Source organism: Microcebus murinus, chromosome 9, assembly GCF_040939455.1.
Source record: "Microcebus murinus isolate Inina chromosome 9, M.murinus_Inina_mat1.0, whole genome shotgun sequence".
Classification (NCBI taxonomy): Eukaryota; Metazoa; Chordata; class Mammalia; order Primates; family Cheirogaleidae; genus Microcebus; species Microcebus murinus.
This window is the reverse complement of record NC_134112.1, coordinates 95,857,704-95,881,400: the sequence shown is the minus strand read 5'-3', so window position 1 is coordinate 95,881,400 and position 23,697 is coordinate 95,857,704. Positions and strand designations below refer to the sequence as shown.

Genomic DNA, 23,697 nt, shown 5'->3' with positions numbered 1-23,697 from the left:
ACCAACTACACTTATCCAAAGAGGGAAAAGTTTTGATGCTCTGAGTTTTAGATTACATCACCTTCTTTTCATGGTTCATTCCTTGAACCAAGGGGATTTCATTTAGCTTTTTCTAAAAACGTTGCAATAACAGGGCTAGGTATGGGACCATGTGTAAGGACCTTTAACACAGGCGCACTCGATGGGGCAAAAATCATACTCCAGACCTGAATAACTTTCTCTTTTTTAAGAACTGAAACATATTATAGAATTTGTAAAACAGAAAATAAAAATGTACCAAAAAATTTGGGGGGCATGTTCAAATCAATCTAATATGTTAGCTTTCCTTGGTTGTATTCATTTACTAAGGATTTGTAGCTGCCCAAATGGTAGAGGTAAATAAAGAGATGTTACTGAAATTTTTCAGAACTCTTTTTTCTTAATGGAATAATTACACTAGCCCAAAGGAATAGAAGACATAGAAATAATGAACTATTAAGCTAGCAAGTTAGTGCCGACAGGAATAATTCCTATAACCAAATTCTGAGAAGGCTACTTTAAGGTAAGAAGTGTTCATTACTCACTCGTACCCATACAAGAATACCATCTGCTCCTCAATGACATCACTTGTCTCTTTGCAAAAAAGAAGACTTTAGGGATGGTGGGCCTGATGTTCTGGTCTAATTATAAGTTAGATAATTATATCTTGCTTAGCTACATTTCCCAAGAACTTTTATCTGAATTTCCTGCCTAACCCCTTACACCTTAATTTTATTTCCTACTCTAACTCTTGCCAAGAGCGGCAACGCACTGCTAATCAGCTCCTTAATTCCAGAGCAGATGTAGGGACTGTGCCATCCCATCAGTGGGCTAAATGAGTCCTGAAAACATTGGGACATTACCCTTCAGGCTGTGACAGAGATGCAGGATCTGGAACATGGTTTGTAAAGGACAAAGGATACTTGAGGAGGGGGTACATTAGAGACCAAGTGTGTGATATTGCATTTACATAGTATGGCAGATCTGGGGGGGGGGGTTGTGTATTTAATTAATACATGAATCGCCTTGGTTTTATAGGAAATAAGTTGAAAACTGGAATTAAAGGATTCACTGGGTTTTCTAGGAAACCTGGAAGAATACCAATACCAATACCAAGATATCTCCTCAAAGTTTAGGATGATAGACCACTTATGGAGAGGTCCTTGGTAATTTTGTTAGTAACGTGTGAAAGGCAAATGGCTTTGACGACAGTGACCTAAGTTAAACCTTCTAGTAGGGTAGGGGCTCTGCCATGGTTCAAACCGGTAGATGAGTGGGTGCTCACACAAAGAAGCAATCAGCAGAGGATACAGCTGAATTTGCAAGTGAGAGCAGAGGAATTTTCTCCAAGGCCTAGTTGAGGCACAACACTGAGAAATGGGTGTTTAATAACCACAACCAAGGGCAGCAGCCCCCTGGAGACAGGGGCCCGTGTACGGGTATTTAGATCTGTGTCTTGGGCGGGTGGGCGCATGCACAGGGCGGGGCGTGGGGATTCCTGCAGAGAAGACGGCGCTGCGATTCCACCTGCCCCACGTCTCCCCTAACAAAGATCGCAACACAGTATAAATATACTTTTAAAAAAAAGTAAGGCTAATGTTAGGTGTAATTTGATTTCAGAGGCTCACCGGTTTCCTACCCTCCTACTTCTCTTTAAGCAAAAGCTGTTTAAAATACCATTAATAGGAGATTAATTCCTTAATAGGCCTTATCTTGAATTGGGCCTTAGGGACCAGGCCTTCCTCACTTTTTAACTTCCCACGGAAATTATCTTAGTGCTTTAACGAGAGTAGCGGTCAGTAAGCGTTAGTTCAGAGAATGAATGAATGAGAGAAGGACAAAAGGATGAAAGAAGGAAAAAACAATTTCAAAATGAAATAGGAAGGGTTTTAAGAGCAAAACAATATGCGCGAGGCGATGTAGTAGTGACTGAAACCTTTTTATACTAAAATTTAATTGAGGAAACGAATGTAGAATGCCTGGCAGCAGAGTCTTGCCTGCCTGCGTAGAAGGATTTTGAAGAATGACAATGGGAACACGAGGTCTGCTATGCAATTGGGAAAGGAGTAGCAAGAAGGGAAAGACACGTGGACCCCGGGTGAACAAGAGTAATCTAAAAATCAGTGCGCTCAAAACCTTTCTTTTTTTGGAGAAGAAAACAGGTATCTGCAGGAAGAGAAGCTTCTACATTAAAATGAAAAAGGTGCAAAATGAATACACTGAAAAAGACAGACTTTGAACAATCCTGTTAAGGGCCAGCCTTGTTTACCAGGATAGTTTGCGCATAAATTAAAACTGTTTATCCTGGTAGTTAACTCAGCTCTGGTGCTGGGCAATACGGTAGAACTCACACCACCACTGCTTTGCACAGCTTATAAAGAGAGAGGTATTTTTATACAAGTGGTATAATTATAAAGAAACCGAAATCCCAATGTATTAATTAATTTAAGTATCAGTTTACATTCTGGGGACATCCAGGTGCGCTCCTGGGAGAACTAATGAATCAGAGGATAGGACATTCTTATTAATAGTTGCAAACACTCAGAGAATATTTGTGTCTTGTTATTTTGTTTTCCACCTCATTTCAGTGTCTTTGTTGTTCTTTCAAAACAATCTATTAGGGAAAAAGGACATTATGCAAATGTAACATCAAGTGATGTTTTATATTACATCACCTCATTAGGCAGCAGCCTGTTAGCTTTCAGGAGTTCTTTAAAATAAAATTTATTCTGTTTTCTCTTCCTCCTTCCCAGGGGTAAATCTACTGTCAATCTGAAACAAATTTAATAGATCTGGCTATAAATTAATCGTATTACTCTCTAGTCGTTGCCATTTCTATTTCTCCTGTCTTATCTTCCTCTGCATTGTCATTCTAATAGCTTTCCAGTGGCATTCCATGCAGCACACACCACACGGCTCGCCTTTAGTGTTTTTAACAATAACGCACGGATAGATAATAAGGTTTATTCACCCCAATGGTTTTCTCCATCTTGGTAGTATTTATTATCACAACAGCTTCCAGAGAGTCAATGGTTTAATATGTCCTAAGACTTTTTTTGCTGAGCAAGTGTTTCTACATCTTCACAGTCAATTTCAAACGGGAGGCTCTAATATGAAGAAAATGATCAAAATATCTATAAAAGCTTTCAAGAAATAAAGTACCATATCCACATATTCCATTAGATCCCCACGGAGAGCCCAAATTCAAGTTTCCTGCCAATGAATGCAAACATCTCAATCATCATCATTTCCCACCAACCCCCTTAAAACCGAGAAAAGATGAACTGAGTTATATATAGGTCACATTTTCTGAGTTTGCCGGGATTTTCCTTTCCTTTGTCTTTCCTATTGTTTAGAAAGGAAATTCAGTCATCTGTGTGCAATAATGTAGCATTAAAAAACTTTTTGCCATAGAAATATAGGATTGGAAAATAACTTTTGAGAAATCATCTCTGTTGTCCTACAGCGTCTGTGTTGGGTTCTAGCGGGCTTTCCCTGAGGAGGTTTGAAAATCTAAATTATTGACAGTTAGTGGAAGGATTGAAACAAAACTACCACAAAGGAACAACAAGGCTCCTGGGCTGGCAACCCCCAACTGCAGCCTGATTGAATATTTAATACATTAATGGAACTAAAGAAAAAGGAAAGGGTCAGAGGAAGCCATGGGGGGAGGGGAAGTGAACAAGCTCGACTTTGTGTGACACCAACAACCGCCTAGGGGAGAGGGCTCCGTGGTGGTCCAAAGACAGCCTATGACCTTCACCTCCAAATCATATACTTTACTCTCCATTTTCTGATTCCATGCTCAAGAAGCAAGCATCTCATTTTAATCTGGCTCCATATATGGTAGCCCTACAGTGAGAAATTTGGTGGGGTACAGAACAGAAGTGTCCCATGCCCCCAGCATTACATTTTTCCACTACAGATTAATATTAATATGTTAGCATCTTGATTTGGCTACACAGAGTGTGCTGGACAGACCATCCTGTCCCTTTGGAAGTTTAGTCATCTTAAGTTAATGTAATGGCACATTGGACATTTCAATCTCACAGACTGATTATAGTTGAGATCACACAAGAGTGTGTGCATAAATCAAGTTCTACCAAAGAATTCTGACTTTGGACCATGGAAAACCCGTTGAGGTAATGTCAGATGTCTTGAGAGACAATGTTTGAGACTTCTCCACCTGATGTCATTTCAGCTACCAGAATTTGATGTGGCAAGCCAAGTTTCTTTTCTTTTCTAAAACTTCTAAACCCGGAGCACAGGCAAACATTTCACCTACACTGTCCCATGAAGTTGCTGCAGAAAAATCTCTACTAAATCATTTCTAATATAAGTGAAATCCAATGTCTTTGTTTTTTTTACCTCCTCATTAAAAATGAAATTTCCAAGGCAGTTAAATATTATTTTTGTTTTCTCAAGGACTTCTTTATTATAAACCTTTCTCCTACATATGTGACCCCAATTATATTTTCCTCTGCTTTCCAAGCACAGATTGTTCATGCATTTTTTTTATTTCCCTGAACCATGCCTACACATATTTTATTCATTTTCCATGAATTGTATTCTCCCTATCATGAGGTGAATCTCAAAACAGATATTAGCAATGCTGAACTCATAGAAAAATCAGTTCTTAAAAAGAAATCAGTTATATATTTCTGTTTTTACCTCATATAATTTTTTGTCCACACTTAATGTATATTACCTTAGATCTTTATGTCCCATATTTGACCAAAGCTAATCCCTTCTAATTGAATTTTTATCTGCTCTTGGTAAAATATCCTAGTTTCAGTTGATGACATCATGCTATATTTTTGTCTTAATTTTTTCTGCCTTTTTCACTATTAATCTTGAATTCAATTGTAATGAACAATTAAGTAATTTACAGTTAATTTTTAGTTAACTACAGCCTGATTATTCTTTCCACAAATGCTGTTTTCAAATTTAATAGCAAACACCTAGTGCATATAAGTAATTTGATTTGTTTGAATTTCAAATAAGCTCCGCATATTATTACTTGCAAGACATTTGTCTCACATAGTATGAATGTCTATCAGAACTAATCAATTTCTCATTTCAGAGACATTTTGAATAGGAGACTACTACTTGGGTAGGTTCTTTTTGGAACAATGTAGGGTGTGTGTGCATATATTTATATATTTAAAACACACACATAAATACATTATGTTCCCACACAGAGACATTTACACTGGTACATATTCCATTGGATGATTTCATATATATATAGACATACCTCATTTGATTATACTTCAATTTATTATGCTTTACAGACACTGGTTTTTTTTTTTTTTTTTTTTACAAATTAAAGGTTTGTGGTAACCTTGTCTAGAGTAGGTCTATTAGCAATATTTTCCCAACAGCATGTGCTCACTTTGTGTCTCTCACATTTTGGCAATTCTCATAATATTTCAAGCTTATATTATTATTATTATGTCTGTTATGGTGACCTGTGATCAATGATCTTTGAAGTTACCGTTGTAATTGTTTTGGGGTGCCCCTAACCACACCCATATAAGATGGTGAACTTAATTGATAAATGTTGTGTGTCTTCTGGCTGCTCCACCCTCCAGACATTCCCTCATGTCTCTCCCTCTCCTTGGGTCTATTTCCTGAGACACATTGACATTAGACTAATTAATAACCTACAATGACTTCTAAGTGTTAAATGAAAGGAAGAGTTGCACATCTCTCACTTTAAGTCAAAAGCTAGAAATGATTAAGCTTAGAGAAGAAGGCACGTCAAAAACTGAGATAGGGTGAAAGCCAGGATTTTTGTACCAACCAGTTAGCCAAGTTGTAAATGCAAAGGCAAAGTTCTAGAAGGAAATTAAAAGTGATGCCCCCCATATACATATGAATGATAAGGAAGCAAAACAGATGAAGAAAGTTTGGTCTGGACAGAAGGAAGATCAAACCAGCCACAGCATTCCTTTAAGCCAAAGCCTAATCCAGAGCAAGGCTCTAAGGCTCCTTAATTCTGTGAAGACTGAGAGAGGCAAGGAAGCTGCAGAAGAAAAATTTGAAGTTAGCAGAGGTTGGTTTATGAGATCTAAGGAAAGAAGCCATCTCTGTAACATACAAGGGTAAAGGTAAAGCAGTAAGTGCCGATGTAGAAACTGCAACAAGTGATCCAGAAGATCAGCTAAGATCACTGATGAGGGTGGTTATGCTAAACAATAGATTTTCAATGTAGATGCAACAGCTATTAGAAGATGGCATCTAGGACTTCCGTAGCAAGAGAGGAGAAGTCAGTGGCTTCAAAGCTTCAAAGGATAGGCTTATTCTTATTAGTGGCTAATGCAGCTGGTGACTTTAAGTTGAGGCCAATGTTCATTTATTATTCTGAAAATCCTAGGGCCTTTAGTAGTTATGCTAAGTCTACTCTGTTGGTGTTCTATAAACGGAGCAAGAAAGCCTGGATGACAGCACATCTGTTTATAGCATGGTTTACTGAATATTTTAAGCTTACTATTGAGATCTATTGCTCTGGAAAAAAAAAAAAAGATTTCTTTCAAAATTACTGCTCATTGACAATGCACTTGGTCACCCAAGACCTCTGATAGAAATGTAAAAGGAGATTACTGTTGTTTTCATACCTCCTAACACAACACCCATTCTGCAACACATCAAGGAGTAATTTTGACTTTCATAGTGATTCCACTGATGGATCTGGGAAGAGTAAAATGAAAACCTTCTGGAAAGGATCTACTATGCTAAAAGTCATTAAAAACATTCATGACTGATGGGAGGGGGTCAAATATCAACATTAATGGGAGTTTGGAAGAAATTGATTTCAATCCTCATGGATGACTTTGAGGGGTTCAAAACTTTAGTAGAGGAAGTGACTACAGAAGTGGTAGAAATACAAGAGAACTAAAATCAGAAGTAGAGCCCAGCAATGTTACTGAATTGCTATAATTTCATGATAAAAATTTAATGGATGAAGTGTTACTTCTTATGGATGAGCAAATGAAGAAGTTTCTTGAGATGGAATCTACTCCTGGTTAAGAAGCTGTGGTCATTCATTGTTGAATGACCACAGAGAATTTAGAATATCACATAAACTTAGTTAATAAAGCAGCAACTGGCTTAAAAGGATTAGGTCCAATTGTGAAAGTAGTTCTACTGTGGATAAAATGCTATAAAACAGCATCACAGTTTACAGAGGAATCTTCTATGAAAGGAAGAATCAATAGATAAAGCAAAAACTTTGTTCTTGTCTTATTTAAGAAATTGCTACAGCCAGCCCAACCTTCAGCCACCCCACCACCCTGGTCAGTCAGCAGCTGTCAACATCAATGCAAGGCCAGCAAAAGGATTATAACTCACTAAAGACTCAGGTGGTCATTAGCATTTTTTAGCGATAAAGTATTTTTAATTGAAATATGTGCATTGCTTTTTAGACATAATGCTTTTGCATACTTAGACTACTGTAGAGTGTAAACATAACATTTATATGCAATGGGAAACCAAAATGTTTGTGTGACTCACTTTGTCACAATATTCTGTCATTGCAGGGGTCTGGAGCAAAACCCACAGTATCTTTGACCTATGCCTAAGTACATAGATAGATGGTCCCCAACTTATGACAGTTTGACTAATGATTTCTCAATTTTACAAGGATATGAAACTGATGCACGTTCAGTAGAAAGCAGTCTGATACTCTCTTGGGGTGCTGGGCAGTGGCAGTGAGGCATAGCTCCCAATAACCACACAATCCCAAGAGTAGACCAACAACACTATGCAGTGTACTGTGTCACCAGGTGATTTTGCCCAACAATAGGCTAATGTAAGTGTTCTGAGCATGTTCAAACCAGCTACGCTAAGCTATGACATTTGGTAGGTTAGGAGCATTAAACACATTTTTGGCATGATGATGGGTTTGTGAGGACATAACCCCAATGCAGGTTGAGGACCATCTGTACATACAAACACACACACACACACACACACACACACACACGCACATACATATAGCGGGTGCTTTGCTCAATCAGAGCAGTATCACATATTCTTAGATTGAAAAGAAGAAGAACAAATTCCCTCACAATAGAAGCAGGGAAAAAGTCATTGCCATCGATTATCTTCTAACTTCATTATCGGGTTTGGAGTGGTATTGGCATAGATTGGCAAAACCCATATCTAAAAAATTAGTTTAACACATACCAAAGCCAAATATTCATTTAAAAATAATCTACTATAGTAAGCCACTTTTTCGCTGTTCTTTTATTAGCTTGGATAATGTGTCTAATTATTCCAAAATTCAACTCATTTGTGAAAGTTTAGGAGACCTATGCATGCAATGACTATCATTTAGGATGTACACATCTCTTCTCTGTTTTGGTTGATCCTATTTCATTAAAATTTCCTATATTTATATTGTAACCTTATAAATTATTCTCCCAATTCTCTTTATGCAAATGTATAACTGTGGTTAATAGAGATGGATCCTCCGTACTTAGTAAGCTTCATTTTGTCAGCTTAAAAATCACATAATATTGATCCCCTTAATTGTCCTGTCTTGATGACGTTACCATTTGGATGCTTTGAAATAGAAACAAAATAGAAACTTTTTGCTTTCTAGATAGACTTAACTGGCTGCCTTCTAAAAAAAATTTACAGGCAACTAAAGTAATATGATTTTCTAAAAATTATGAAATACTAAATATAATCAACAGGCTGGCTGGACAGGCCTGCAGAGTGGGCTGTTTGTTCTGTTCGCTGTCCCCTGGGCCTTGCCCTCCTGCCCAGGGCCCTTCCTGTCGGCTTGCACGCTCCGTGCCCTCCTCCTGCTCCTCCCTGGTATACCTGGTGAGCTTCCTCCCTGGTATCTCCTCCCCATGTCCTCTCTTCCTCCCACTTACAAGACTGAACTGAGAATTATTTTATTCTTTTGGCAGAGACAATTGCCCACCTGCTCGGCCAACCTGGCAATGTCTGATCTTCCCCATTCAGGATCTCTGCGAAATCATCAACAGTAAATTCATAAGGCAAGAATGCAACATTGCACATGTCATTTGTGTTAGGCTTCGACATGAGAGTTTCTTCTGAAAAGATCAAAAAGGAAAAAAAGAAGAAAGCAAACGTCAACATTTTGCTTCCATAGCTCATGTCTGAAAAGAAAGGGATATAACCTTTTGCAACATTTTTATATTTCATCAATATACAATTCGCATGTTCTATTTGAAATACCTTGATATTAAAAACATGAAAGTCAAGTGCTCTGTAGAAAGAGAGGCATGTTTTTTATTTCTTTCACATCAAATGTTTTTCAATATGATCTCAAACAAATTGTCATCTAAACCATATTTTTTAATATACTTGTCAGGGCCAAATAGAGAATATTGAAAAAATATAAAAAAGTAGGATTTCAGAAAGAAATTTTTGCAGCTCTTATAAAGGTCTCTTTCAGCCTACTGGTTAACAAAAAATGTTTAACCTTTATTTTTAATTATGCTGAAAGCACACATTAATGCTGCAGTAGAAGAAATTAAAAATTTCCCAGTTAATTAGCTTATTAGGTTGCCCCATTTTATTCCTTTACCCTTCCTTCCTCCCTCCCTTCTTCCCTTTCTTCCTTCCTTCATCTTAGTAGAAAATACATAGGATCTAGAGGCACATAAACCTGGATTGTAATCTTGGTTTGGACTCTCAGCATGGTTTTTACTGTTTTTCATTGGGTGAATTAATTAACTCTTCCAAAGTTATGTTTCTTCATATACAAAATGGATATAGTGATATATACCTCACAAGAATTTTGGGGTAGACTGAATAAGCCAATGGTTAGAAATGCCCAAGTAAACAATTAATAAATACTAATGATTTTCCCTCCTTCCATTGATATGACAATCTAATCTGGGGATAACTATTATTAAGCATTAGTTATCCAACTATGTAGCTGACAATATATTTAGGCTGAATTTAAGATCCAGGACCGAGAGAGGGAGAGAGGAAAAAAAAAACAAAAAAACTAAGCATGGACATTAAGAGGATTTAAGATGTAGGGTGAAGGTCATAGTGGCTGTGACATTCCTAGAAGACTAATACACTGCAACATTCTTCATTTTCCTGTAAAAGCTGTCTTGGAAAATTGTAAGTAAAAACAATAGGTGATAGAAGCCAGTGCTATTAGTGTGACAGCATATCTCAGAGAAGTTCATCATTCATTGGTGGGAAAACAATAGCCTGGGAAACATAGTCTCTGAAATAAAATGTATTATGTGTTATCTCATTCACAGAGACTTCTATAAAAATGCTTCCTTCAAGTTATTTCTCTGAGTATCTTTATTATTATCTTTCTTTATTATTATCTTTACTTTTCATGGCAATAGAATCTGATTCAATTATAAAAGTTAGAGGAAAAAACCAAAACATTGCAGAGTAACGTTGACGGGGTGATAGAGCAACACCACAGCTTTCGTAAGGTTGTAGATAGGAGATGTCTGGTATTTGGTGTGATAGAGACCCTTCCCTTTAGACAAAATTCTCAGAGATGAGGAGTTGATGCCACACCTCTGGTAGGCATGCGCCATCTCAGTTGAAATGTGGGACAAAGCCATCTAAGCCGTTTTGAAGCAACACAGAGAAAAGAGTGTTTTGTCATCTGACGTATCTACTGAGTAAAGTTGATCTATTTGATTCAAATTGCCATTGTTATAACCTCATAAAACAACATTTTATTTGGCAATTTGACACCCAACCAAACTGTACCTTCATCAGCAGTGGAAAGATAGAAAAATTGAAGGGCCCTCAATAACTCTAGCAGGCGGATCTCACTTGCCCATGCCGACATAGAGAAGTCTATGTCACACAATTGAGGGAATAAATCATTGCTATTCTAGAAAAGGATTTCTTGGTAATTCATTTTAAAAGCAACCTTTGCTGGCTGTGATGGTCAGTTTTATGTGTCGACTTAGCTGCAGTGACCAGTCATTCAATCCCACACAAATCCAGGTGTTACTGTATAGACATTTTGCAAATGTCATGAAAATTCACAATGAGTTGACTTTAAATAAAAAAAAAGTGAGTATCCTCGATAATTTGGAGGGACCTGATTCAATAAGCTGAAAGGCCTTAGGGGTAGAGCTGAGACTTCCTTGAAGAGGAAATTCCACCTGTAAACACCAGCTTCACTTTGCACCTGAGGGTTGCAGCCTCCCCTTCCTGATGACACTGAGCCCTCATTTTGGACCGGCCTTGCCAGGCCTCACTATTGTATACATCAATTTCTTGCAACGAGTCTCTAAAAATGTCTTTTACTAGTTCTGTTTCTCTGGCTGAACCTGAACTGACTCGCTGGCTAACAGAGCCCTAAACCCCTGTTTCCTTCCCTCCCCAAGCCTCCCCCAGGAACTCCTGATCTTTGCTCCAGATGCATCCTCTGCAAGTAGGGGAGGAGGGATTGCCTGATGCAAAACACCCATAGCAAAATGTTTGCAAGTCATTATGAGTTTCATATCTATTCAGTCTTTTATTTTTGCTGTACTAGAAAAATCCCCTCAGTATTTATAAAAGTCATACACAAAATGATTTAATTGTCATTTTAAAAAATGTCTCAGCCTATGTTTTAAGGCAAATACTATAAAGTACAGTTGACCCTTGAATCACGTAGGAGTTAGGGGTGCCAACCTCTTGGGCAGTCGCTGTGGATGGGAAGCCTAACATAAAAAATCAATTAAAATATATTTTGTATGGTATATGTGTAAGAAATGCTATAATCTTACAATAAAGTAAGCTAGAGAAAAGAAAATATTAAGAAAATCAAAAGGAAGAGAAAATAAATTTACTATTCATTAAGTGGAAGTAGATCATCACAAGACTCTTTATCCTTGTTGTCTTCATGTTGAGTAGGCTGAGGAAGAGGAGGATGAGGAAGGGCTGGTCTTGCTGTCTCAGGGGTAGTAAAGGTGAAAAAAGTCTGCATACCAGTGGCCCCTTGTGCTTCAAACTCATGCTGTTCAGAGGCCAACTGCATTATCTTTGTCCTCAGTGTATTCTCATGACACTAAGCTGCATATCCTATATTCAATAAGTGTTTGCTGAATGAATAACTGAGCAATTTCTGAATAACACTCTAGATATTCCAGGGACTTTTATAGTAAATCTCTGATTCTTTTCTTTAGTATCTTGTTTAGAAGACATGTTTTTAAATGTAATTTATATATTTGATAAATTAGGTTTATCTTCATTTTATAATGACATTAAAATGGATAATTTGAAAGATAATATACAAACACAAAAATTCTTATGATTCAATATCAATAGAAAAGACAGGTCTAACTTGAATCCAATTTCGCTTCTCACTGAAAATATGTACAAATGTAAGCAAAATCTAGATAGTAATAGTCATAAAGAACTAGAATAAAATTGTCAGTGATTTTTTTGGTTTAAATTTTCTCAAGTTTTATCATATTGTTTTAGCATTTAAAAAGTATAAAGTATATGTTATCTACGCAATCTTTTTAGAAGACTTTTTATAATTATGCTTTTTTTTTCTAGAGTGGAAGAGTAAGGAGTAGGGGGTTTCGAAAATAGTCCAAACTTACTTTTTTAATTTTTAGAATTAGATAATAGCCATTTCTTCATTTTTACAATCTTTTATAATATAATAAACTAAAATATGCAAATTTAAAAACCTTGGCTTTATGGTGTTTAATATATTGAAGTTTAACTAGTTTAAATGCAACTCTATAAACTCACACCTCTCATAAGTTAGGACAAATATGTTCATTAAGATGCAATAATGTCCAAATAAAATTTAGCTTTAGTATAATTTCAAAGGTGCTCTAAATTTTATATATGATCTTTGTTCAGAAAAGATTAACAATAGTGTGCTGCCCTGCCTGAAAACTTAAGAAAACATATGGCCGGAAAACTGCAAGGAGAAATAAACATAACATCCATAATTTTCCTGCATGATGCTTTGCATTTTCACCTTTTTTTTTTTTCATAATTAATTCTTCTTAGCTAGAAAAAGTTTTATTTGAATGTGGCTTTTCAGAATGGAAAGATTGGGGGTTATTCTAAACAGGACATGAAAAGACAATTTCCACAGTCCACACAGTTCCAGGATAACCTCACAAAGTTTCTGTTGCGTTCCTATATTCGTTACTAAGAAAACTCAGCTGCAAGCTTCCGCACTCACAAAATGAGAGGCAGAAATGAAAACAGGCTGCATCAAGTTACAGTAGCTTCATGTTCTTCAGCATCTCACCTCAAAGCTGGACGAGGCTGCAACTGTAAGGCAGTAGGACCCTTTAGCAGAAGTCAAGCTATGCTTAATAAATTTTACCTTAAGATTCATTCATTAATCTGAAATATTGAAATTGACCAAAGGTCAAAGCAAAGAGCATTTCTAATCATGCACAGAGAAAGGAGATGACAAGAAGGAAACTGTGTTGTCATGGCGCTTGGAAAGATGGGGTGGGTGTGTGCACTACTAGTTCCAGCCTGACTTCGCTGGCCAAGCGCTGACCTCCACCTGCTTACACTTTCTTCAGAATGTCAGAAAGACAGGTGTATGATAAGATAGATTTACATTTAAATCCCAGCTTTTCCACTTCTGTTGGTAGTGTCCTTCAGTGAGTTCATTTTTCCTTCTGAGACCTATTTTTCAAAAAAGAGACAATAAAGTCTACTTGGCATAACTTTGAGAGTTAAATGAGAGATACTGTCAAGAATGGTATTATTGTTCGGGAGAATTTCATGAAAACCTCTGTCCCTCCCTTTATCTCCTTCCTCAGGGCAGGTGTTTTTGTTTTTACCAAAGCAAATTCCATATTCTCTTTTCTCTCCTGGGACCTCTTGTATTCCTTTTCTGCCTTATATCTTTAGTCCTGTCTTCACCAATGGCTCCTTTTCAGTTTATAAATTTAGTCATGACTCCCTCATCCTTAAGAATATCAAAAATCCCACCCCTGCTTTTGCTGTGTTTGCTGATTAAGCAGCTCTCCTGCATTTAGTCCTCCCTTTACCAGCCACTATTAGAAAACCTTCACTTGCTACTTCTTTTCTCCACCTCTTCTTCTTCAGCGGCTCAACCCACCAAACCCCACCGACGTGAAACCCGGAAGCCTCCCAACAGCCAGTGCCGAGCCGGGCTACCTTCCTAGGATGTCTCACCATGGACCACATCTCAAGCTTCTTGTTTTTATTCTTTACTTGCTTGCTTGTTTATCGTTAAATGCTCATCTCCCTTTGCTTTCCCATTGCAAGACTTTCCTGATCTGACTCTCTCTCTCTCTTCCTACTGTTTTGATCATCCATGTTGGAATACTTTAGTGCACAGATGTCCACTTTATCTTTGCTCCTGGTACATGAGAAGATTGCATTTCCAATACTCTAACGTTAGTCATGGCAGAGCATGTGAGCATGTTAGGTTGGCCCATAAAATGTGCACATAACACATCAGTTCCTGGCTAGAGCATTCAATTGCCAGTGCTAAGTCTCCAGCCTGCGATTCCCTTTCCTCACCTGTCATGCAGGTGCCATGAAACCAAAGCATGCTAGGAAGCTGATGCAAAATACAGAAGGCTTTGCATGAGGGAAAAAACTAAACTTTTGCTACATCAATGAATGCAAAGCATTAGGATCCTAATGATACTCTTAGTTCTTTCATTTTATTTTAGTTTTTGGGTGTGTTTAAGGAAATTTGAATGAAAAATAATTTTTTTGGTGTTAATGAACAGGATTTGACCCTATAGGTTACCACAGACAGATGTGAACACCTGTATTCCTAGAGCCATCACTTCACACATAAAAGCTAAATGACCACCACCTCTCCAATTGTTCCTCAATAAGCAACCATCGTAAGTTAAGCCTTAGAACTGTCGCCAGTTTCTCCAGTTGGCAACTTGAGTCACCCTTGAATTTCTTCCTCCTTTACCCTGCGTACATAAACAATCACACGTCCTGTGGATTGCACCATCTAAACTTGTAAAAGTCCTCTTCTCTTAAGTCCCAGCGGGCCCTCCCGCCCTCCAGTCTCAGCTGTACTCCTGAGACACTGTGCCTACGGCTCCTTCTCCTCATCTGCTTCCTCCACGCCACACGTCCTGTGACAGCCAGAACTTCTCTACTTGAAACCATCCCCTTTGCCCTTTGAGTGAAATACACATCACGCAGAAACTATGGATACACACCCAGTCTCCTTTTCTACCTCCCTTGCCTACACATTCTCCACGTTAGCTCTTCCAACCTCTCTCACCTCCTACAGGTTATAGTGTCCCTGACTCTCATCTCAGAATCATCGGACATCCTGACATCTCTTACCTAGAATTCCCTCTCTGGTTTTTTTTCTTTTTTTTTTTTGTCTCAGTTGACTCACATGACTCCTTCACTCCTTCCAGTCTCCGCTTATATGTTACAGTTCGTGATACCCAGGAAACATGAAGAAATATTTGTTGATTACTTCTATTATTCTAGTTGAGATTCTCATCAACTCCTATCCATCTTATTGAAACAGCCTCCAACTCTTCTCCTTGCTACAAACTCTTCCCACTGTAGTGCCCAACTTGCAGATCCTACTTGCCTGGGTATGGAATGTCACCAGATTTAATTTTACCCTTTAGTTATTATGGTCTTCCTTGCTTGTCTCATTTAATTACATCCTCCAATCTTAATACAATGATTGGATATAATAATTAGTTAAATGATTAATCTTTTAATTAATATACTGATTAGTCACAATAAATTTTACTTACTGAAAACAATCTTTAGTTGGAATCAGGTTGATTTTTTTTAATCTATGTGGTCTCAAGAGCTGAATGTCATGGTTTCTTAAAATGCACAGCACAAACTTTGAAAATCCATTTTCTTGATAACTACACCAAATTTTGGAAATTTTTGCTAAAAATAGGTTATTAGTTACAATGTTGGAGTCATGTTTTGTTTTGTCTTTTGGATGCTACTAAATCACAGTTTACTATTATCAAAGTATATTGAATCTTACATGACTTACTTTATAGGCAAAGATTGTGAGCATAATTCCTTTTTAATACATACAAAATCTAATAGTAAACTACCCCAGAGGATGGATAACTTATATTGCTTGTTTCAATAAAAGAAGCAATAAAAAGTATGACTTGTGAGAACCAGACTACATTGAGAGATTAAAAGAAATGAAACACTGGAAACCAACAAAATAGCACTAAATGTAGTCACAAAACAGAAAACATGATTTATATCTATCTCTATAATTTAATAAATCTTTATATATGTAGAGATTAAATAGTTCAGCAGAAAGAAGGTATAATATGATTTGTAAAGTAAATATATGACTACAATGCATCTGAGTTATACAAATAAGCATTTTATAATAAAAGGAGCCTAATAGGTCTTGTCCAAATACAGAGAAAGATTTTGGTTATCTAAAAGCATTAGGATTGTTGACTAAGACTACTTAAGTAGGATCTAATGGAACTTTCTCTTGGTGTTTGATTTATCAAATTTAAGTTCTTAAAGTACTTGTTCCAGAAGATTTTACTATTTAATAACTTTTGTCTTTCATTTGTTCAGATATGATCATATTTATAGTTCTGAGGATATAAAGCATACAGATATCACTTTGGACAACCATTAAGGTTTTCTCTCTTTGGGTAGAACTAATTTGGTCATTCCCAAATTGTTACGCCTCATGCCAAACAGGCTCTTCTATATAAAATAAAATAACTTTTATTTGTTTTGTTTCCATGTCTTTTATAAAGGACAACTGAAGTAATGGTTACATTGCAAGAATAATGGCAAAATCATTATTTTAAAATTGACCACATTTTAAAGTTTTATAATAACAAAAAGATAAAATTGCAAGCCATATATTACTATCCTTGTAAAAGTTGTAAGAAACCAATAATGGGTAATTCCACATTTGCTAGCTAAGGGTATGGGATAAACAAACATTTATCAAAATTAAAATTAGGCCCATATGCATATCAACTCTTTATCATAAGTATCATTAGAAACTATAAAGCCCCAAATGAACTCTTGAGGGTAAGGCTCTTAAAGAATAACATTTTAAGTGCATAGCTATTACAAACTCACTTGATATTCATTTTAATTGCAATGACTATAATGAATATACTTTGTATTCAAACAGATGTCACAAGCACTACTACAGAAGTTCCAATATAATTCAGTCTTAGTTAAGAATGAGTAAATGGATATTTAAAATTGAATGCTACCATGAAGGAGGAGAAGAAAAAAAAAACAATTACAGTAAACATTAGCTCCCCAACAAAACAAATGAAAGATTTTTATCAAATTGTGTTCTTTCTTATTTTTACATATACAGAATACAATAATACACAGATCTTCCTATCACAAACACTCCTTTTCCTTGAATCAGCTGGTCTACAGATTAGTTAGCTTGGAAAATAAAAATTGGAAGTGTAAACGATGACTTAGCATAGGCTGAAATTCCCTTTACAATATTTAGAGACTAATACATCGAAAGAATTAAAAATATTATGATGGCAGTTTAATTTAGCTGATGGAGATAATTATGTATGCTATTTTATTTTGATGGGTCAGACAAACCCTCATATTCCCTTTAATCTTCTCCCACATGAAGGACTAACACCTTAAATTCCAACACTAGAGACCTTCATGCTATAAACTGAAGACAGTGTTTCTTAAAGTATGCTTCACAGAATCACTCATGGATGTGTGTTAAAAGCAAATATTTTTGAGCCTTAGTGAAGTCCTATCAAAGGCTGAGAGTAAGGCCATGGAACAAGAATTTTGATGGCAACCTCAAAATTCTGATGCACACTCTAGCTTAAAAACAACTGCCTCAGGTTGGATGAAGTAATATTTAAAACTATATATTATTCATTTCATTCAAATCAGCAAACATTTATTAAGTGTAGCTCCTATATGAAAGATATGATACATAAAGGATGTCCAAAAAAGCAAGAAGCATACTATAAACTTATTCTCAAAATACAGTTATTAACTACAACAAGAATCTACAAATGTCTAGAAACACAATGTTGGACCGTCTGGAATCACAAAGAAAATAGTTTATTCATGGTGCAGATTAAGATTTCACTCAATTTGAATTTAGCAGTCCTTCCCCTGCAAGGAGTTATCTGGAGGTTGAAGAGAATATATGTTTATCATTATTAGAAAATGTAACTAACATAGTATTCAAAAACCAGTTTAATTCTCCTGGTGCCTGAACTATACATTGAACTTATGTGAAAGCCATAGTGTATTTTTGAATCACCAGAGCAAAATTCAAAGAGCGAAAGTTGACTTTGGAGTTTGATAAAAGAAAGAATGAAAGTAAAGAAAATAAAGCTGAAGGAATCGAGGATTTTTTCCTGGTCAACAATTTGCCCCAACCCCCACTAATTAGCTGGAGACTAATTAGCTGAAATCGGTGAGAAGAGCATCCATAAGGCACATTCACTCTTGAAGCAGGGAACACAATGGATGAGATTCATGAATGGCTCCTATCGCCCTTGATTTTCTACAGTCCTTGTTTGACTTTTCCCAGCGCTGGAAACAGAATTGGGTGCGGGAGGGGAAGCTATGCGAAGTGAAGGGGAATAGAAAATGATATTGGGCCGTTGACCTGTAAGGGCCGTTGCCCACAGCAGTGGTTCTCAGAGGATGGGCTCTAAGCCAGCCACGTCAGCATCACCTGGGAACTCACTGGAATGCTCTGCTCAAGCTGCCATAACAAAACACCGCAGGCTCCATAGACAGGGTGGCTTAAATGACAAGACATTATTTTCTAGTGGTGCTGAAGGCTGGAGCCCAGGATCAAGGTGCTGGCTGGTTCTTTCCCCAGGGAGAAGTCTCTCTCCCAGCTTGCTGGTGACTGCTACCTTCTTGCTGAGCCCGCACGTGGCAGAGAGAAAGAGAGCAGAGCTTTTTCTCTCTTTTCTTCTCCTTATAAGGCCTTGAATCCTTTTGGATTAGGACTCCAGCATTATGACCTCATTAACCCTAGATTACTTCCTAAGAGCTCAATCTCCAAATATAGTCACATTGGCTGGGTGTTAGGGGTTCGACATAGGAAGTTTGGGGGAACACAGTTCATCCGCAGCACTCATCACAAATGTAAATTCTCAAGCACCAGAGCAGACCTATGGAGTCAGAAATTCAGGGAATGGGGTCCATGCTTTGTGTTTATTAACTTCTCCAGGGTATTCTAGTGCACATTAAGGTCTGAGAAGCACTGGCCTTCAGGACAAAGTCCCACCCCTGCAGCACGACCTTTCCTTTCCTCCGCAGTCTACTGCCACTCCGCCTTCCCTGGCTTATTTCTTACAGGATACTCTGCCTGTAATCTTAGCACGCACCTTTGCACACAGAAAGCACTCAAATCTTCACACAGTATTGTGAACAATTTTGCTTATAACCCTTCTCTGTAAGCTACTCCCCACAACACTGGCTCCAGTTCAATATTGAATTTGGGCATCAAACAGCCCATTGGTCTCAGACATAGCACAATATCATTTCTATAGCTGCTTAATATTACATAAAAAATTAATATACTATTTGCTTCTTATTATGTACTTAAATGTATTGGGCCCTATAAATGCTCAGTGTATTACCTCATTTAATTCTCACAATCACCCTGAAAGAGGTATTATGATTTCTGCTTGAGAGAAGAAACACTGGAAATTGATGCTCAATATCAAGAGATTTATTATACAACACTGTGACTATAGTTAATAGCAATGTGTTGTATTCTTGAAAATTGCTAAGAGAGTAGATTTTGTGTTCACAACACAAATAATTATGAGATAATGCATATGACAATTAGCTTGATTCAGCCACTGTACAAGGTATACATGTTTTTAAAAACATATTATACACTATATATATATATAATTTTTATTTGTCAAGATAAATTTTAAAACGAGAAGCGGCAAGGCTGAAAATTATAAACCATGTTTCCTTGACTTAAAGCACATGATTATTTCCACTTTGTTACGCCATAGGCCCAGGGGTGTGGTTTTATGTCAACATCTTGAATTTACTGCGAAGACCCCAAGAGTATGTGGGCCTTTCCTAAGGGAAAGTTATTTCTAGTATATCCTTTGGAATCTCTCTATTGTCTACAACCCCTAACACAGACACTTGTGCACACACACTAAAGCATTGCTGAAAGTCGGCCATCATGAAAAAATATCCAGGCTGAGACAGATACTCTTAAATGACTACAGACAACAAAGCGCTCTACAATTCTATCCCTATTCCGTACCCTATTTACCTGCAGGCGGCCATAAGCATGCTTTTTTTTATGCTGTCATTTTGAATTTTAATAAAATAGATAATTTCATATTACATAGAGAGCAAGTCCATCCATTCATTATTGATAAAATTTTAGAAATATTTTCTATAAAAAGTTTAGTATTTGGGAATGAATCCATTATAACATGATTTCTACAGGTACAGCATTCCCATCCTTTACCCCATTATTATTGAGAAATTTTAAAAATACAGAAAAGTACAAAAAATAAGGCAAGATATCCATATACCACAATCCAGAATTAACTAGTATCTTTATATTTACTTGCAATCTTTTAAAAGAGAAATGGATGTTTACATAAAAAGCCGAAGTCCCCTTTAACTGATCTCCACCCCACCTCCCACACTGAATGCTTTTATCTTTCATTAAAGACACCTGAAGAACTCCAAGAGACTTACCTGAAAGTTCACAAGGAGCTCTGATAAAACTTTTTCCCCAAAGCCACTACTGATAATGAAGCACCAGAAACACATGCGCGCGCGCACACACACACACACACACACGCACACACATAAAATGGGGAAAACAATCTGTAAGTTTAAAACAATGGCATTCTTTTTTCCAAAATTATGCTTGCTTAGCTTCATTCCCCAGAATGCAAGCCAAGTGATGCTACTTTCCTTGTTCACAGCTTCCTACACACGGAAGACTGGACTATAGATATAATAACCAGACCTGTTGGATTGTTTAGGTAATTCCAAGCACCAGCTGAGATAGTAATTAAGAGTAACATTGCATTCTCAGCCTACCTGGGGTGTTCAACAACCTCGACATCTTGCAGAAATAGGAGACGTACTGCTCGCAGTACTCGGCGCTGCTGGTGATGGCGCTTATCTGGTCCATGGAGGCGCTGTACACGAGCTGCGTCACCGAGTATTTCTCTGGGTTGTAGCCGACCACCGTCGTCTGCATCTGCAGGTCATGAGACACTATGGTCCACACTTTGTCCTCTGTGGGGAGAAAAGCAACCAGAACACTGGTTCATTAGTATGCAAGTGCTTCTCCAAATGTCAGGACATAATTGAGCTACACTTTAACTTGTATTTTCACTGCACTGGGGGTTAGAACAGGTAAGGATAGCAATCCTCAAAGTAAGCCCTGCTCTTTTTCCATATCTAACTTTTGCTGATAAGGACAAAGTAGAAAAGTAATATTGTTTTATGAAAAACAAATGCAAGATACCTCCTGAAAACAAAACTAAAAACAGCTTTTGTATCTGGCCGGCGCTCTAATGTCCGCAGCAATGAATGTGAGGCTCATTATGTTCCGACTCCTTCCTGACTTTGTAACCTGCTATTCCTGTGATAGAACAGTATTTGCTTTTTCCTAAATGAACTGTGCTCTCTCAAGCCGCTGGGTCTTCCTACATGCTGTTTGCTGTAATCCGGATATGCATCCTCATCTTGTCAACAAATGTTCTTTCCACCCTGACCTTTCAGGCAAAATTAGACATTGCATTTTCTGTTATTGAAATGCTCTATATGTGTGGGATAAAGCAAATGAGTAATTATCTTGGTGTTCATGATTCTGAAAATTTCAGTGTGACAAAAGAAACAGCAGACGTAAACGAGATGAGGTTAAATAAAAGCTTTATACACTTTTAGATTTTATCTAGAAGCACCACTAAGAACCTAACGGAATGTTGTCTTTTTGAAAATGTAGACATATGTCCTGACTCTGTACACTGAAAAAGCTCTAAAAGAAGGACCAACTTCAAGCACCAGACTGTTAGCATTAAATACCATTTTCCATGCAGTAAGAGTAAACTAGGATCCCTGAAGAATTGATGGATTCCAGAGCCAGAAATGTACAATGCACGATCAGCTAGGAACATATCATCACACCAGGGGAAAAAAAAGGTACTGGAGACAGGGCAGTTCAAAACCCCCCAGAGACAATTTTCACATCAATAAGAATTCCCTACAATGTATTAAAACATATCAAGTATATTTAAATGCATGAATTCATTAAAATTATTTTAAAAAGTCTAATTTTGGAACATGCTAGGTAACCAACTCATTATTTACAATATTGGTAAGTAAAGGAAAATAATGAAGCTTTCGGCTTGTCTTTTCTATATGTACTATAATGTAACTAAATATTCTCTTTATGGAAACATTTCCATTCATAAAAAAAGACTAAATGATCAAGTATCATCGCTTCATCACTTCTCACAAATTAGTAGGATCTAAGCAATGACTATCAAGGACTGCTAATATAACCAAAAGTGAAGGCAGGGAAAATATACCTCTGGGTGGAAACATACTATCAATATTACATGTAAAGTAACACTGACAAAAATCAAGTGTGAATTTGACCAAGCTTATAGATCTGTAGGGGACTGACATATATTTTCCTAGTTTAAGAATTAGATTTAGTAATGTACGTGCTCTGCCCAGAGCATTTAAAAGTATTATGTTCTGGACAAGGCCCCTGCTGCCTTGAGGCATAATAAAAACAAGGTGTTGCCTAGAGGCATAACAAAGGACCTGAGTTGCAAGTAAGCAAGAGCTACCCCACCCCATGGCATTGGGGGTCTGGGGACCACACGATAAACACATTGTTCTTGTGATTGCTGCGTACACCCCCATAAGAGGGCTGGTTAGTCAATGACGGGTAAGACTCCTCAAGGGAGGCGCGACCTGAGCCAGGCACAGCCACCAGGGTTCAGCCGAAGATCTTAGGGTATCACCCTAAGAGAAGCTGGGGATGAGAAATGCCCCCTGTGACTTGCCTTGTCCATCCTTGCTAATCTTGGTCTGTGATCTATGCCTGGTGCCTAGAGGAACCACCTTTAAATTCTGAGCCAGAGGATATCTGCTTTCCTAAGACTATGCATTCCAGAATTTATGGCCATTGCTGAAATGCCTGGGCAGTTAAGTATAAGGAACTAACTTTAATTTTTTAGAGTATAAAAATAAAACTGACCCAGTATATTATTACTTGAGTCAACTATTTGTACGTGTGCCCGTGTTTTTCTTTGTACTCTGTATTTGTGTTTTGTGTTCTGTGTTCATCCTCCATCCTGTAAATAGGCCATGACATAGATCTAATCGCTGATTTACAGAAAACATAGGGGTGAGAGGAACATGTTAAATGGCACTAAGTGGAAACACTCCATGAAATCCATGCTGTGGGAACTTCTATAGTAATCTAGTTTAACCAACTGATAAATTGCAAAGAAAGCGGGAGGAGGAGATGAGAGAGAGGAAGAGAAGGAGAGAGAGAGAACTGTATATTTCCTGAATTTCCTTCTCATGCAACCTTCCTTATTTCAGTAAAGGGCAACTCCATTCATTCAGTTGCTCAGGACAAAACCCCTGGAGTCACCATTAACTCATCTCTTTCTCCTACACTCAACATCCGCCCTGCCAGTGCGTCTTGTCTGCTCC

General features: G+C 37.4%; 1 protein-coding gene across 1 annotated transcript in view; it reads right to left on the bottom strand.

Moving 5' to 3' along the window:
* The window catches only part of CNTNAP2 (contactin associated protein 2), a 1,865,599-nt gene that overhangs the window by 612,116 nt on the left and 1,229,786 nt on the right, over nt 1–23,697 (bottom strand). The window contains exon 13 of the mRNA XM_012768220.3: nt 21,055–21,255. Coding sequence (XP_012623674.2) covers nt 21,055–21,255 — 201 coding nt within the window. The remainder of the gene's footprint in view (nt 1–21,054; nt 21,256–23,697) is intronic.